Below are 18725 nucleotides of genomic sequence, written 5' to 3'. Positions count from 1 at the left end.
GTTTTATGTGAATTCTGAGGAAGAAATAACTCCTTTATGAGGACATTCCAAGGAAGCTTCCAAAAAAAGAAAATAGACTTGGTTGAGGCTTCAGAATAATGGTAAAATATTTGTAAAGAAAAAAATGGTTAACAAATTAACATGAGCAATGAATAGAGGCAAGGAAGAATACAACGTATTGCGCAATAGTGATGCATTCCATAATGTCTATGAGTAAACACTGAAACATTGTTTAGGTCCCAAAAGGAGACCTTAAAAACCATAAAGACTTTGCACTTTGTGCTATAGCCATGAGTAAAATTTTTGCAGAGGTGAGCAATAAGATACAATTTATATTTCAGAAGATCAGTCTGACATCAGGGGAAAGATGGACTGAAGAGATGTGAGAATGGTGATGAGAAAGATAACCATAAGGTGATTTTTGTAGGCATTAACGAAAGGTGGTGAAAATGGACAAGAGGCTTGAAGAAAGATTGTGGTTCTGTCTGCAGGAAGAAAGAATCTGAGATAGGCATTGGAGGATGTGTAGAAGTATTCCATCTTGGAGAACTTTTTCCAGATTTGGGAACAGAATACATATACAGAAGAAAGAGTCAGCTTAATGAGCATTTAAGAAGGTGGAGTTGATGATCCACATCAGGAAGTAAGGCAAAAAGAGTTGGATAGAATGTAGGTATAGAATATGGAGAGATTAAACTAAGAGTAGACATTTAGTTATAAGCAGAGGGATAATGAAAAACTATTGAAGATTATATATAAAGTCGTAAATAAGGTAATATATAAATGTAGTGCATTCAGATGATTTATTTTGCAGCTGCAGGAAAGTGGGAGAATTTGAAGGTAATAAAATTGAATGGGCTAGTTTTGCAGAGTAAACTTAGAGTGAGAGGCTGAGAATTTTAATAGCAGCCTCATCCTGGGAATGGAGATGAAGAGATAGTTAAATCTGGGAAATGTCAAGAAAGTTTTCCTATGGTATTAAAAATACTGGGGAGACTCAAAGTTGGATGCACACTTTGAATAATTTTAGATACTTCTTCATGTCTTACAAAAGCTGGAAAGAGGAGGAATGAGTTAGAACTCAAAACCTGAGATCACATGATATGATGATCAATATAGTGATCATTCTAATGATTCTTCTAGTTTTCAGGGGGTTTTCTTGGCACTGTCTTCTCTCTCAGATTGTCTCCTGATGATCTGCCTTCCATGGAGTGGGTCAATGAGACCTTGGTGAGAGAGTTTGTCTTCCTCGGCTTCTCATCTCTGGCTGGGCTGCAGCGGCTGCTCTTCGTTGTCTTCCTGCTCGTCTACATGTTCACCCTGGGCACGAATGCTGTCATCATTTCCACCATTGTGCTGGACAGAGCCCTCCACACCCCTATGTACTTCTTCCTTGCTGGACTCTCCTGCTCTGAGACTTGCTACACCTTCGTCATTGTACCCAAGATGCTGGTTGACCTGCTAGCACAGAAGAAGACCATCTCCTTCTTGGGCTGTTCTATCCAGATGTTTTCCTTCCTCTTCCTAGGTTGCTCGCACTCCTTCCTGCTGGCAGCCATGGGTTATGATCGCTATGTGGCCATCTGTAACCCTCTGTGGTACACAGTGATCATGGGACATGGGATGTGTGTGGGACTTGTGGCTGTTGCCTATCTCTGTGGTTTCACTATTGCAGAGATCATCACATCCTTGGTATTTCACCTGCCCTTTCACTCCTCCAACCAACTACACCATTTCTTCTGTGACATTTCTCCTGTTCTCAAGGTAGCATCCCACCATACCCACTTTAGTCAGTTTGTTATTATCATGCTCTGTGCATTGGTCCTGGTTATCCCCCTGTTATTGATTTTGGTATCCTATATTCACATCATCTCTGCTATACTCCAGTTTCCTTCCACATTAGGCAGGTACAAAGCTTTTTCCACCTGTGCTTCTCACCTCATTATTGTTATTGTCCATTATGACTGTGCCTCCTTTATCTACTTAAGGCCTAAGTCCAACTACTCCTCAAGCCAGGATGCTCTCATATCAGTATCCTACACTATCCTAACTCCATTGTTCAATCCTATGGTTTACAGCTTGAGAAATAAAGAGTTCAAATCAGCTCTTCAAAGAGTTGTGGGAAGAACAATTTCTCTGCCATGACATTAACCTAGATTCTGCTCTTTTCAAGTAATAAAACATAAAGTATGTGGGAAAAAATTCCCTGAGCAAAAATGATCAAGCAATTGAGAACAGTGTTCAAGAACAGAGATCATTTCTCACTTATTTCCAAATATAAAAATAAAAAATAATAGCTTTTTGCCATGATCACATAAATTATTGCCTATTGAAGTTTTTTCAATTGATGGAAAAATGATGGATGGCTAACATTAGGATGCAGGAATACAATTACATGTTCAGAATTCTAGGCTCTGGCAAATACCATTACCCAATCTCAGCCAGAATGGAAACCAATCCTACAAAATATTGTACAACCCTAACTCTCCTGTTTCTATATTGCTCCCTTTTCTGGATGTTTCCTGAGTCTCAGTCTTTCAGTATAGTCAGATCACAGTTTTTAAATGAGATAACATTTGTAAAGTTATAATTTTTGGTGCATAAGTTATATCTAATTAATGTTCAAATAAGAAAATTATGCAAAAAGTTTTCCACCTCTATGTTTCTATTACTGGGAGCTGGGTTTTTTTCTGATTTTTTTATACATTGGTACAAATCTAATTTGGTCAGCATTCCTTAAAGATATTCACAAGGGCATAGGTTAAAGAGAAGACCTAAAACCATGCAGAGTTGTCAAGAAAGGCAGGTTAAGCTTAAACCCATTTTATTAAATAGTAACCAAATAGAAAAACCTGTGTAAAGAGCGAACAGTTTCTGTTTCACGAATCTCCGGAGTTGTCATGTGCATTTCAGGCCAGAATTCGAATTAGACATTTTACTTATCTCCCCTACCTACAGAAAGGAGAGAAAACAAGGAGCTCCATGGAAAGAGCTTCTTCCTTGCTTTATATATTTTTTTCAAGATCAACTTGTTAATAAAGGTCTTCTGACTGAATCATTTCATTTCTTAGTCTTTTCTTCCACCAGTTTCCTCATCAATGACTTTTCAGGGGTTGAAGGAAGAAGGAAGGAACTGGATGTTTTATTCACGGGCCCTCTTTTATTGTGGAATGCTGAACTTGTCTGCTAAGAATATAATTTCTTCCATTTCTCTGAAGCTTGAGACTTCCTGAGGGTGGGTCCTGAAGGTCACAGAGACCAAAACAAATATAATTTCTTTGGCCACCAACTTCTCTTTTTCCTTGGGCCCATTGCTCACCCAGACTTCTAGCCTATCAAGTCATCTCATGAAAAGGAAATAAACTGGTAACCCTTAATGTGAGTCAGTTTAATGTGTTAATTGTTCAAATTTACATTTATGGGCTTCTGTTTTAAAATGTCACCATATTTGAACTTTAGAGCGTCCCTTGGAAGTGTATATTATAACCTACTTCTTATAGATGAGAAAACTGATGCTTAGAAAATTAAAATGTCTTTCCTATTACTGAGTAGAATTAATACTGATTCCACAACACTCACTTCCTTTTTTAATGCTCCTGCAATGCTCTCACATGACACTTTGTGAAGACTATGACTTTCTTAATTAATGGAGTTCAAAATGCATAAGTATTCATCTTCAACAGTAGGCTAAACCATGTGACATCTGTAGAAAAGATATACTGATAAGTATGAGGTAAATGGCCTTTATATCATATGGTATAGTTAATCCCTACCCTGATGTAATATGGTGTTGAGGGAGCGGGAACAAGAAAAACTCCCAACTTTTGCTTTGTTCTTTTCTAAGACTTGTGGCTACCAACATTTTGAGTCAGCAGAACACTCACAAGTGGGTAGGATCACTGTTTGTTAGAAGGTTATGTATATTAGAATGATTCTCCTTCTGGAATTTTATTCTGCCTCTTTTTATTTTTTCATGTGACCAAAGAATTAATTTGGCTTTAGGCCTGTGCTCATGGGTTAGAACAAAACATCTTGCTCTCCTTCCTCTTTTCACACACACACACACACACACACACACCCTTGGTTAATTTTAGCTCCCCTCTTTAGTCGTATGTAACTGGCAGGAAAGAGATAAGATCTTTGGATTTGGGGTTGGCTTTAGCGAGAAAACAAAGCCCCTTCAGCCTTCAACTAGGCCATGTATTCCAAATGAACTTACAGAGAAATCTGCACTTAAGTTTCAGGCATAAATTCAACCAATACTAATAAATTGGTATGTTTATTTCCCATTCATCATTGTCTCCTATATATATATATATGTGTGTGTGTGTGTGTGTATATATATATATATATGTGTGTGTGTATCTTTTGAATACACTGTAGGAAAGCTTAAACCAAGGCAGAATTAGGGAATTTCTGTGACCTTGGCCATGATATAATATAGTTGCACTGAAATTGGATTTGTAACCTATCAGGCTGGCCTTGATATTAGGACTAATTTTCTAAGACACTCTTTATCATTGAACAGATGAACCAATTATGATTCAAGAAAATGTACTGTTCAGGATCTCAACCTAAGTTATACATAAAGTAGAGAATAGTGAATTACAGCTGAGAGACAACAGTTAAATAACTCCACAGAGACATTTACATTGAGAAAGATGAATAAGTTTGTGCTTAGCAAACACAAAGATTCTCCTGCCTCAAGGATATATATTCCATATAAGTCAGTGAAAGTTTATTAAAAACACATAGATTTTTGTTTTCCTAATCAGTGATATAAAAAAAAAACAACATTCACAAAGATTAAGAGTTGATAGGTTGATTGGGTAGATACATTCAGAGAAAAAAATTCAATGCATTATTTTTTCTAAATTCCTGACTGTCCTTTTATCTTTCCTGGTGATTTTAATGAGCTACTAATAGTTTCACACATTTTCAGAAAACCAGCCATTATAAAATAAAACATTAATTCTACTTGTACTAGCTTAGTTCTGCTAGCACAAGTTTCTCCTAGACATCTTTCATTTGAGAAGACAATTCCTCAGAAAAGCACACATGCAGACTTTTATATGTGTAGAGCCATCCTCTTTCTATGATCTTTGTAATTAAAATGTGACTGTGGCACAAGTGTATTTGTCTCAATAAGGCATTGAGCCCAGAAATACAGTCTGTATGTAGCTAATAGGAAGAAGGTGATCAGCTCATTGCAAAAATAAGACTCTAAAAATCCCCAACTTCTAGCAAAATATCCCTTGTCCTTTCTGCACTGACTCAACTTTCATACATTAATTGAAACTCATTCAATGCTCATGAAGTAACTTCCTATACTTCCTCCCGCCAAAAAATAAACCTTCCATACTTCCTGAGATGATTTTCCAACCATTTCACTTCATCTTGCACTTTTCCCTATGGAAAACTTTTTGGAACTTAATTTCAGTTTTTTGCATTTTCACTCCTTATGTCCCAGCCAAGAAAGTTGCCCATTTCCCTTGATCAATCTTTATTAGTGTAAAGCAATTATACCCCAATAAAGATGTTTTAAAAAAAAAATCTTTATTAGCAAGATGGAAAGAACTTGTATCAAAAAATAAATTAAAAAAAAAAACGGTAATGCAGTAATCATTCCAGGGGACTTGATAACACAACTGCAGAGCAGATGTTGTATCTATCTGGGCTTGGCAAGAGACCAAAAAAGACATCATTGGTAACAATCAGTGGTTCAACAGCTCAGAAGGAATTTGTAGAAGTGAACTCTACAGAGAGTGATCCAGGGTAGTAGAAAGATGTACTAGGAACCCTATATGTGCCTATAGGACTCTGAAAAGTTTAAGAGTAAATCCCTAAACAGACTACAAATTAAGATATCAAGAGGAAAGTGTTAGGTCTGGGATATATGAGTTCCTTTGGAACCTCAACATAACTGTGTGAAAAGATCAAAGGAAGGTGTTTGTAAAAATGGGAAATTTTACTTATTTTCCTTGGAAAACATTTAGAAATATATTTAACAATTTCTAATCAAGACCTATTAAAATGAAGCTGTAAAGAAACTTTTCCAAGGGATACAGAATAAAACGAATAAACATAGAGATACTTTATACAAGGACAGGATGTCTCAATTTTGTAGCGATACCAATTGTCCTTATTTCATCTTTAAATCCAAATCAATTCCAGTCAAATATCCATTGCTAGATAATATGATAAATATTTTCAAATAAAATACTAATCATGAATCCCCCAACCCCCCTTTATATACATATATAGAGGAATATATTTCTGTATGTGTGTCTTTGTGTGTATTCAATTTCTTTAAAATTTTTGAGATAAGCTAAGTCAGGATTTTCAGCCCCCTATTACATTTATAAACACTGAATATAGCAGAGATTACATAAAATTTTATTATCACACTGCAGGTACATGGCAGATAATCCACTCTCTTACCCCTTTCCTAGAGCTCATTTCAATTTTCACTCCATGGGTATGTCCAGTGCCACTGTCCCTGCTGCTTCCTGCTATGACTAAGGCACTAGCATTGCCCCAACAATGGTGAAAACTATTTCCCATACTTTGTCACACACACCCCTGGACACCATGACCCTCTCCCTGTGCAGTGACATAGAAGTTAATTCTGTGGATAACCTCAGAAATCAACCAGCACTATTGCCTCTCCCTCACTTCCCACACTGCCTGGGACCATCCAAAGGAAAAATTTGCAAGGAAGGAGGCCACTTTTTATGTCATGAAGTTACTCTGTGACCTAGAAAATTACTAAGAGTAAATTACTTTCTTACTTTGGGCCCCAGACTACTCTCATCTGTAAAATAAGGAGATTGGTGCCTTCTCCTATATTGGCCTATGTCTTCATTTAAATGAGTTAAAGACAAGACTATTTTGTATAGTATTATGTATAGTAGAAAGATAAACAGTCAAGTGTAATAATTATTTGGTAGTAATTGATCTTCTAGGTCACTAATCTGCTCCTAAAATCTCTGTTGCTATTAGTCTCTCCACTACTAAATTGACCATACTCATGGATCTCAACCTAAGAAAATATCATATCAAATTCCTCTCTTCCTCAAAACTTCACAATTCACAACCAACAAAAGTAAGCATTTATGGATGGCCATAAGGTCCTCCATGAACTGTCCTCAAATCTCTCCCTCCTCACATCTGCCTCTCCAGCCATCTCATTCTACTCAGAGTTCCTAAATATGCAAAACATATTTATACCACGTTTTGTATTAGTTTGCTAAGGCTGCCATAACAAAGTACCATAGACCTGGCTAGTTAAACAACAGAAATTTATTTTTTCACAGTCTGAAAGCTAGAAATCTAATTCAAAATGTCAGCAGGGCTGGTTTGTTCTGTTGCCTTTCTCCTTGACTTGTTTTTGGCTACCTTCTGCTTATGTCTTCATATCGTCTTCTCTCTATAATTCTGTGTTCAAATTTCCTCCTTTTAAAAAACATTTCCCCTTCTTATAGAGATGTCAGTCATCTCTAATGACCATTCTAATGACTTAATTTTAACTTCATTGGCTCTTTAAAAACCCTATTCTCAAGTACAGTCACATTCTGAGGTACCAGTGGTTAAGACTTCAACATATGAATTTTAGAGGGACACAATTCAACCCGTAACACAATTCTTCATTTTAAAATACCCCCTATTTCTTTTTTTTTTTTTGAGGTATTGGTATTTATTAGAAAGAAACATGCTCCTCTCACACGCCTGAGGGCAGGAAGCGAAGGCAGGTTGTCAGCAGGAGGGGGATGGGGAATCTGAGCCCCCATTTCTATTAAACAAATTTTTATTATTTAGCTGCAGTGAAAAAATATCCTTTGCTCTCTGTCCCAACAGCAGGATTCTTAGTGGTTTACTTAGCATTTTTTAATTAAAATATATTGTTATATCAAAATAAATGTAAAACTATCTAAATAACATATGATCCTCAGAATAATAAAAAGTACCAATATATAAAATAGATTCTGAAATGTCCTCTCTTCCTCAACTTTCTTATCCTTGAATTTCCACTACTTATGGTTAGACTGATTATAAATATATACACATGCACACACAAACACACATCACTTAGAGAGAGAGACATGATAGATAGATACATAGACAGAAAAATAGGTAGATATCTGATATCTATCTTTAAATTATTCTGCAACTTATTTTTTCTGCAAGAGTATATTATGAACCTCTTTCAAGTCTGTATTCATGGTTGGATCTGATTTTTTTAGTTAAGAGATAATTCGCATACTACAATATTACTATTTTAAAATGTTGATTCAATGGATTTTAGTATATTCACAGAATTGGGCAGCCATCACCACTATCTAATTCCAGAATATTTCAGTAGCCTGAAAAGAAACCCCATATGCCTTAGCAGTCATCTCCTTTTCCCCCAGCAACCTCTACTCTACTTTCTGTCTCTATAGATTTGCCTATCCTAAACATTTTATACAAATGGAATCATATTATATGTGGTCTTTTGCCTATGGTTCTTTTTACCTAGCATAAGGGTCATCTATGTTGTAACATGTATCAGGGCTTCATGCCTTTTAATGGCTGAATAATATTTCATTGCATAGGTATAACAGATTTATTTATCCATCCATCAACATTTGGCATTTGGGTAGTTCCCACTTTTTAGTTATTATGTGTGATGCTTCTGTGAAGAATCATGTACAAGTTTTTGGGTAAACATATGTATTTAATTCTCTTGAGCATGCACATAGGAGTGGAAATACTAGATCATATTGTAATTCTATTTGTAACTTTTTGAGGAACTATCAAATTGTTGTCCACAGCAGCTGCACTAATTTACATTCCCACCAGAAATGTATGAGTCCCAATTTCTCCATTTCCTTGCCAACGCTTGGTATTTTCTGCATTATTATTAGTAGTAGTAGTAGTAGTATTGCCATCCTAGTAGATGTGAAGTTGTATGTAATGGTTTTGATTAGTATTTCCCCAGCGACTAATACTGTTGACCATTTTTTCCTGTGCTTATTAGAGATTTGCATGTATTCTTTAGAGATTATTTAAATCCTTTAGCCATTTTTAAAACTGTGTTTTCTTTCTTACACTGATAGAAACATATCTTTGATTGTATAAAAACCTCCATTCTTTTAGTCTCTCTTTTAAGTTTTTAATGTCAAACTTAACCCTTTTAATATTTTGTATTAATGAAGAAATTATAGTAGTTATACTCATTCTAATTCTCTTCTTTAACTTTTATACTACAGTTGAATAGTTAACACAATATCATATTAAAAATTCAAAATCTCTAAATCTGACTAGATATTTACTTTTTCCAGTGTGTTGTATATTTTCATGTATTTTCATATTACTAATCATCACCCTTTCATTTCAGCTTAAAGAACTCCTTTCAGCATTCTTTTATAAGGCAGGTCTAGTGGTGATTGATGAAATCCCCCAGCTTTTGTTTATTTAGAAAAATCTTTATTTCTCCTTTGTTTCTGAAGAATAACTTTGCCAGATAGAGTACTCTTGGCTGGCTTTTTTTCTTAATTCAGCACTTTGAATATATCATTTTGCTCTCGCCTGGCCTGTAACTTTTCTGCTGAAGAATCTGCTGATAGCTTAATGGGCGTTACTTTGTAGGTTGCAATCTTTATTTTTTTGTGGCTTTTAGTATTCTCTCTTTGTTTTTGATTTTTGAAAGTTTATTATAATGTGTCTTGGAGAAGATCATTCTGAATTGAAATAATGGGGTAATGTATTAGCTTCATGAACGTGGGTGTCCAAGTCTCTCCCAAGGTTTGAGAAGGTCTCAACTATTATTTCTTCAGATGAACTTTCTGTCCTCTTCCCCTGTCTTCTCTTTCTAGAAATCCGATGATTCTGAGATTTGTTCTTTTGATGATGTCCATTAGATCACATAGGCTTTCTTTGTTATTTTCATAATTTTCCTTTGTTCTCTGAGTTATTTCAAAGTTCCTATTCTCTAACTCACTGAGTCCATCTTCTGTTTGGTCTACTCTGCTGTTGATGTTCTTTATTGCATTTTAATTTCATTCATTAAATTCCTAAGCACCAGAATTTCTGTACGACTCTCTTTTTTAAATAACATATCTCTTCGTTAAATTTCCTATTTCATTTCTGTATTGTTCTCTTGACTTTGTTGAGTTGTCTTTGTGTGTTTTCTTTTAGCTCGTTAAGTTTCTTCAAATAAGTTACTTTGAATTATTTATTGGGCAAATCACATGTCTTTGGGTTCACTTACTAGAGGATTATTGTGATCATTTGATCATGTCATGTTTCCTTGGTTCATTACATATCTTGGAGATTTACATTGCTACTTTCGCATTTGAAGTAGCTGTCACCTTCCCCATTCCTTACTAGCCATCTTCAGGTGGAAGATACTTTTTGTTGGTCCTACTTATACCCTGGGCTTTCCTGACATTGCATGGATACATCTGCTCCATGCTCCCTCTTGTAGCAGAATTCTTCTTTTAACAACTTTATTGAGACATAATTCATGTACCATATATGCCAACCATGTAAAGAGTCCAATTAAATGGCTTTTAGAATATTCACATAGTTATACATCCATCACTACAATCAATTTTAGAACATTTTATTAGCCTAAGAAGTTAATCCACACCTTTAGCCAACATGCCCAATCTTCCCACCCCACCCTCATTCTTAGGCAATTACTAACCTACTTTCCATCTATATAGATTTGCCTGTTCTGGACATGTCATATAAATGGAATCATATATGATGTGGTCCTACATGACTGGCTTTTTTCACTTAGTATGCTTTCAAGGTTCATCCAATATTACAGCTTGTATCAATACTTCATTTGTTTTTATGTAGCAGAATTCTTAAGTTTGTATGTCTTCTCTTGATCTTACAACACGTCAGATCAGATATTGGAAACTTCTCTTTTATTTTCCTGAAGGTGGTGCTGTAGCTCAACTTTGTGCTTTCTCCCTTGTTCATAGACACTCTTCTGTTTCCTGTTTGCCCTCCCTGTTTACCTTAGCTTGCTCTCACAGACACTGCAGGAACATTCACAAGGAGCTGGCTGAAGAGTTGGGGAAGATTTGGGCTTGGCACTTGGGGTATTGGGGGTGCCCATGGGCCAGTTGTGGGGATCCTCAAGTGGGGTTTTCCCAGCAGCTTGTGGGTGGACTTGCTGCTACAGTCTTGAACACAGTCAACAGAAACCACATCCCTTAAATGCTCTCTCGTATTTTCCTGATCTCCTCTCCCTACCCAGTCATGAAAGTCTTGCCTGTACCCTGGGTGCTCTGGGACAGAGAAAGTTTTCTCCTGCAGCATCCCACACAGCTGGGGAACCTGGACACTCAGTCATTTCTCTCCCTTTTCCCTCAGGAGAGGTTGTTGTCAGCTAGCTCATTCCCAAGCTGTGCAAACTTGGGGGACAGGTGGCACTGACAAATTTCTTCTTACACTGTCCAATGCACCTGTTTTGTGTTTGTTTTTGTTTTTGTTTCTGTTTTTGTTTTTGTTTTTGTTTTTTGCTCGCGATATCTCTCCTCTGTAAACCAGGACTTCTGCAAAGGCTCTTTTACCCATGGGTGTATGTCCAAGTCAACACTTTGCAGGTGCTCCCCTACTGCAATGAAGAGGGGCTGAAGCCAGTTCACAGACATCTGTCATTTCCATAATGCATAAAAAGGTTTATCTACCCGTTATCCAATGCACAGGTGGGAAAAACTCCTCCTGGATACTTTTGTGTATGATACTGGATCCCCCAACTCCCTGAGAGGTACTTTTGTTCATGGATGGATACTGAAGTTTAACTCATAAAAGGTGACAACAAGGAGGGCCAATTTATGCCTCCATAATGTTCTTCCTCACTTCTTTCATGTATTTGCTTGAATGTCCCCTTCTTAAAGAGGTCTTCTTGGACACTCTATTTAAAATCATTACCCCCAACACCTGTGCTTTTTACCTTGCTCCACTTTTTTCCCATAGCACACATAATCTTCTAACATATAATTTACTAATATATCCTGCTTATCGTTTAGGTTTTATGTCTCCGCAGTAGAATAGAAGCTCCATGAAGGCAGGATTTTTTATTTTTGTTTACTAATGTATCCTATAACTAAAATAGTGCCTAACACTTTGTAAGTGTTCAGTAAACAGTAATTTATTGTTTTAAAATGGATAGTTTTGGAATTATAGAAAGAAAAAGATGTTTCTGTGTGTGCAAACAAATGTGTACATTCTTGAAAGCCTAACTTTTTTTAAATTGATTTTTATTGGAGTGTAGTTGATTTACAATGTTGTGTTAGTTTCTGCTGTACAGCAAAGTGAATCAGTTATACATATACGTATGATATTTGTCTTTCTGTGTCTGACATACTTCACTCAGTATGACAATCTCTAGGTCCATCCATATTGTTGCAAATGGCCTTATTTTGTTCTTTTTCATGGCTGAGTAATATTCCATTGTATATATGTATCATATCCTCTTTATTCATTCATCTAATGATGTCAGAGTTGCCAAGTTCAGACTTAGTTATAGTCTTTCTCCTTTACTAAAATAACCTTGAAGAAAGCTTTCCTTGCCTGTTTAACATAGTCTGGCACTATTTTTGCTTCGACATAGGGAATAGGCAATAAGCACATTGTCTCCAAAGAATAACAATATCACTCTCTTCTAAGGCTGTTCACTATAGAAACACTAAAAAAAAGATGAGTTAAATTAAAAAGTCATTCAGTGTGCCCACACATGAAGAGGATAATAGAAAATTAGACCTACAAAGTAGGATACACAAAAAATTTTTAAAAGCACTTTAGCATCAGGCTGCTGTAGAAAATATTCCAAGTACTAGTGCTGGACACAAAACTCAGCCACTTTTTTTTTTTTTTCTGTACGCGGGCCTCTCCCTGCTGTGGCCTCACCCGTTGCGGAGCACAGGCTCCGGACGCGCAGGCTCAGTGGCCATGGCTCACGGGCCCAACCGTTCCATGGCATGTGGGATCTTCCCGGACCGGGGCACGAACCCGTGTCCCCTGCATCAGCAGGCGGACTCTCAACCACTGCGCCACCAAGGAAGCCCTCTCAGCCACTTTTTATGAAAGTTGATCAAGGCATTAAGTGTAAAGTCTGCTTCTGGAGCTTTCTATTTAACTACTACAACTTCCTGCAGTATAGAATTTAATTTCCTAATGTCCACATACTCTATATTCAGAAACTTTAAATTTTAGATTGCACCTCTTAATTTTTTTAATGCATGTGATGTAATAAAGCAGCACTACTCTAGTTAATTGTATGTGCTGTCCTAACCAGAATAGAATATCTTTTTACCCCATGGTGAGTTTTTCTGAAATTCACCACTGAAGGGACATTTACATCCAGGAAGAAAATCTAGTGGGTAGATGCAAAATGCCAATTAATATAACCTGTCATTATTTTCAAATTATAAAACATAAAATCTGTGACAGGATGATATAAATAATTTCTCAAACAGGTAAAAAGGAACATTATAACAAAATGTCAAAAGTAGAAAAGAAAAGATTAAATGGTAAAAATAGAGTGAAGCGATTTAGATAAGATTGGCCATGAGCAAGGACTATCATGAATTGGGTCTATGAATGGGTTTAGATATTCTGTAAACTCCTTAAATTGTAAGCAAGTCTTCTCCCACTCATGTTCATGAGGATAATTTCATGTTTGGATATTGCTTTCAAAATACTGTCTATTGTAGTATGTGGACTAGAGTGATTAAGATGATTAACTATGGTCATAACACTGGTCAGGCCAACTATTTGACTATTTTTACAAACAATAACATTCCAAACTCAATATTTACCAATAAACCTCATAATAACATCTTATTCTAGAGGAAAAGCAGACATTAGTGTCACATAAACTCACATAATGTGAGCTTTTCTATATTGCAATTGAGGTACAAAAGCTGAGAGATGAAAATGTGCCAACTACTCTCAAAAAATAAAAATGTTCAGTTAAAAAGATGTGGAAGTACATTCTTTATAGTAGAAGAGCTATGTTTTTTACAGAATCTGAAATATAATATTTCAATTAAATAATTTTAGGGATCATTTCTTCCCCAACACTTTTCTAACAGCAACTTGGACATCCTTGTTTCTGAGTCTGTATACCATGGGGTTTAATAATGGAGTGACAAAAGTGTATGTCACCATTACCAGCCTGTCCTTTTTGGACACATAGTTTGCTATTGGTCTCAGGTAGATGTAGGAAGCAAAACCACAGTGAATAATAACAACAGTGAGGTGAGAGGCACAGGTGGAAAGGCTTAGGCAGAGGGACTCTTCAGGATAGTCCTCTGAATGCAGATATAAGAAACACAGATGAATAAAACTGGGACCACAAGTACAAGAACCCCACAGATGAATATGACAAACTCATGAACATCTGTATTTGTGCAAGCCAGACGAATGACTGGTGAGATGTCACAGAAATAATGGTTGACTTTGTTAGCACTACAGAAAGGAAGGCTGAAAACTAAATACACTACTGTTAGTGAGGCCAAGAACCCACCAATCCCACAGGTGGCTTCCAATTTTCCACACACCTGTCAACTCATAAGGATAGGGTAATGCAGAGGTTGACAAATGGCAGCATAATGATCATAGCCCATCACTCCCAATAGCAGGCAGTAGGTAATAGCAAAACCAAGGAAGAAGAACATTTGGATGGCACAACACGTAAAGGAGGTTGTCTTGGCCACAGAAAGGAGATTGATGAACATCTTGGGTAAGATGACAAAGGTGTAGAAGGTCTCTGATGTTGAGAGAATGCTGAAGAAGAAGTACATTGGTGTGTGGAGGCTTTTATCTAGGAGGATGACACTAACAATAGTGACATTGCCACTGAGAATGACTAGGTACAGAAAAAGGAAAACTGCAAAAAGGACAAGCTGAATTTCACCAAGGCTTGAAAAACACAGCAACAGGAACTCAGTGACCATGGTGAGGTTTTCTGCCAAGACCTGCAAAGAAAAGGGAAGTAAATGCATTCAGATACATGGATATAGGAATCTATATGCAGGGTATGCAGGCTCGTATGTCTTTCTTCAGGTGTTGGAAAGATCTTGCCTTTACCCGTTTCTAGCAGCTTCTGGTTCATGGTCCCCCTCCGCCTTCTTCAAAGCCAGGAAAGTTGTATATCTTTCCCCAACTCTGATTCTGTCTTCCACTTTTAAGAATACTGTGATTACATAGTCACACCCAAATAATATAAAATGATCTCTATCTGAAGGGCACAGGGTTAGCAAACTTAATTTTATCTCCAGCCTTAATTTCCCTTTTTCGTGTAACCTAACCAATTTATATGTTTCTGGGATTGATACATGGACATCTTTGCAGGGACATTATTCTGCCTTCTACAAGTAGGAACACACAATGCAAAAATGAACCAAAGAAAATAATTCCTTATTTAATGGAATAAAAAACTAGGATTAAACTTAACAGATGAGGTGCAAGACATATTCACAGAAAACCACCAAATGTTGAGAGAAATTAAAGAAAATCTAAATAAATAAAGAGACATCCATGTTCATGGGTTGTAAAACTCAACATTATTATAGGCAATTATGAGCAAACTGATCTATATATTCCTCATAAACTTTTTTGTAAAAATTGACAAAGTGATCACAAAATGACTATGAAAAGGAACTAGAATAGCCAAAATAATTGTGAAAAAGGAGGGCAAAGATGGAGGATTTATACTTTCTGATTGCAAAACTTACCTTAATCATGCAGTAATCAAGAAAGTATGACACTGGCATATAATTATAAATATAGACAATGGTTAGAATTTAGAGTCCAGAAATATACACTTCAAAAAGTACAACTGTGAAAATGAAGAGAACACCACACAGAGAATAATATATTTGCAAAACATATATCTTATAAGCGATTTGTATCCAGAATATACATATAACTCTTACAATTAAAATAAAAGGAGCATGCAGTTTAAAAATGGGCAGACTAGGGGTTTCCCTGGTGGCGCAGTGGTTGAGAGTCTGCCTGCCGATGCAGGGCACACGGGTTCGTGCCCCAGTCTGGGAAGATCCCACATGCCACGGAGCGGCTAGGCCCGTGAGCCATGGCCTCTGAGCCTGCACGTCCGGAGCCTGTGCCCCGCAACGGGAGAGGCCCATGTACTGCAAAAAAAAAAAAAAGGGCAAACTCTTTCAACAGACATTTCATCAAAAGATAAAGTCCTTTGCATAGGGTAATGCAGAGGTTGACAAATGGCTAATAGGTATATCAAAATATGTGGCTATTAGGTATATGAAAATATGTTCAGCATCACTTGTAGTTAGAAGAATGCAAATTAAAACCACAATTAAATGACTGTTCACATGCACTAGAATGACTATAACTAAAATGATAGACACTAAAATGTGCTGGTGAGGATGCAGAGAGACTGAAACCTTCACATTTTGCTGATGAAAATGTAAAAATTATGCAGTCACTTTTGAAAACAGATCCACAGCTTGTTCTAATGGTAAATATAAATTTACCTAATGACACAGCAATTTGATTTCCAGGAATATACCAGAGAGAAGTGAATACTATCCACATAAATATTTTTATGTGACTGTTCTTAGTAGCCTTATTCATAATAGCCAAATGAAGAAAACTATCCAATTGTCTATCAATTTATGAATAAATTGATCCTCTTACATATGCCTCCAGAATAGCCCTCCAGCTTCTCTGATGTGGGCAGTAGCTATTAATCACTACCCCCCACATCTGAGTCCTAGGAGTTTTATCTATTATTCAATTAATTATGTGATCCACCTATAAGCTCAGTAGACTAGATCAAGGTAGTTATTTCAATCTCCTTTATCCATTTATATGAAGCACTGAAATATGACTTAGCATCTCCAGGGTCTTTCTATCCTTCTTCAAGGCTAAAATGTTTGCCTTGATCTGCATCTCTCCCACAGAAAACTTCAGTTCTTTATGCCACAGTTTTATACAATAGTTATAAAATTCTGTGCAATTTGAACATAAAATACCAAATTTTCCTACCACTCACTGTGCACAAAGATATATTCCTCCTTGAATTTTATGGAAAAATATATTCCCTTACAAGGAAAATAGGAGATTTTTTAAATGTTGAGAGCATAAAGATTCAAGACTGTTCTAAAAGCTCCAAGTAAAAATTGATATTCCTGAAAGATGCACTAAAAATTATTCTATCATTGTGTGTATTTCCCTGAAACCTCTAGAGTAATGTAAACTGAATTTTGAAAAGGCTGTTCCTCCCTAGAAAAGAGGCAAATAATGATTTTCATGTTTTATTCTAATATTTAGGTAAATATAGGTTTTTACTAACATGGTATTTTTATAAATTTTATACTCAATAATTAATAAATTAAGTCATTATTAAAATATAATAAAAAGAAAAAGGCATTGATATCATGGCTTATATAACATGAAACTATAACTAGATAAATCAGCACCACTATAAGCACCACTTATAGTGTCATAATAATGCTGTTTCAAATGAACCTAAAACTCAGTTTGTGATACTTGGACAATGAACTAGCTAGGAGCCAGTGTTCTTTTTTTTTTTTTTTTTTTTTTTTTTTTGCGGTGCGCGGGCCTCTCACTGTTGTGGCCTCTCCCATTGCGGAGCACAGGCTCCGGATGCGCAGGCTCAGCGGCCATGGCTCACGGGCCTAGCCGCACAATGGCATGTGGGATCTTCCCAGACCGGGGCATAAACCCATGTCCCCTGCATCGGCAGGCAGACTCCCAACCGCTGTGCCACCAGGGAAACCCAATTCTCTTAGCTTTTGCTTGTCTGTAAAGGTTTTGATTTCTCTGTCAAGTCTGACTGAAATCCTTGCTGGGTAGAGTAATCTTGGTTGTAAGTTTTTTCCTTTCATCCCTTTAAATATGTCCTGCCAGTCTCTTCTGGGTTGCAGAGTTTCTGCTGAAAGATCAGCTGTTAATATTATAGGTATTCCCTTCTATGCTATTTGTTGCTTTTCCCTTGCTGCTTTTAATATTTTTTTCTTTGTATTTAATTTTTGATAGTTTGATTAATATGTGTCTCAGCGTGTTTCTCCTTGGATTTATCCTGTATGGGACTCTCTGCATTTCCTGTGCTTAACTGACTATTTCCTTTCCCATATTACATAAATTTTCAACTATAGTCTCCTCAAATATTTTCTCATTCCCTTTCTTTTCCTCTTCTTCTTCTGGGACCCCTGTAATTTGAATGTTGGTGCATTTAATGTTGTCCCAGAGATCTCTGAGACTGTCCTCAATTTTTTTCATTCTTTATTCTGTTTTGCAATAGTTATTTCCACTATTTTATCCTCCAGGTCACTTATCCATTTTTCTGTCTCAGTTATTCTGCTATTGATCACTTCTAGAGAATTTTTAATTTCATTTATTGTGCTGTTCATCACTGTTTTTTGCTCTTTAGTTCTTCTAGGTCCTTGTCAGACGTTTCTTGTATTTTCTCCATTTTATTTTCAAGATTTTGAATCATCTTTACTATCATTACTCTTAATTCGTTTTCAGGTAGAATACCTATTTACTCCTCATTTGTTTGTTCTGGTGGTTTTTTATCTTGCTTTTTCATCTGCTGTGTGTCTCTCTACCTTCTCATTTTGCTTAACTCTCTGAGTTTGAGGTCTCCTTTTCACAGGCTGCAGGTTCATAGTTCCCTTGTTTTTGGTCTCTGCCCCCAGTGGGTTAAGTTGGTT

At 36.4% G+C, this 18725-nt stretch overlaps 2 protein-coding genes across 2 annotated transcripts; one reads left to right on the top strand and one right to left on the bottom strand.

The window, feature by feature from the left end:
- The first annotated feature begins 1206 nt into the window (after positions 1-1206).
- Positions 1207-2145, top strand: LOC136131493 (olfactory receptor 10K2). Its single transcript, XM_065888247.1, has one exon. The coding sequence runs from the start codon at positions 1207-1209 to the stop codon at positions 2143-2145; it is 939 nt and encodes a 312-aa protein (XP_065744319.1).
- An 11901-nt stretch (positions 2146-14046) lies between these two features.
- Positions 14047-15008, bottom strand: LOC136136985 (olfactory receptor 10R2-like). The gene is given in 2 exon segments (XM_065895237.1): positions 14047-14288; positions 14291-15008. Coding segments are annotated over 2 exon segments (960 nt in total).
- Positions 15009-18725: the final 3717 nt, after the last annotated feature.

Source organism: Phocoena phocoena, chromosome 1 (genome assembly GCF_963924675.1).
Source record: "Phocoena phocoena chromosome 1, mPhoPho1.1, whole genome shotgun sequence".
Taxonomy (NCBI): Eukaryota; Metazoa; Chordata; class Mammalia; order Artiodactyla; family Phocoenidae; genus Phocoena; species Phocoena phocoena.
The sequence above is the reverse complement of the archived record's forward strand: the minus strand, read 5'-3'. Positions and strand labels throughout refer to the sequence as shown.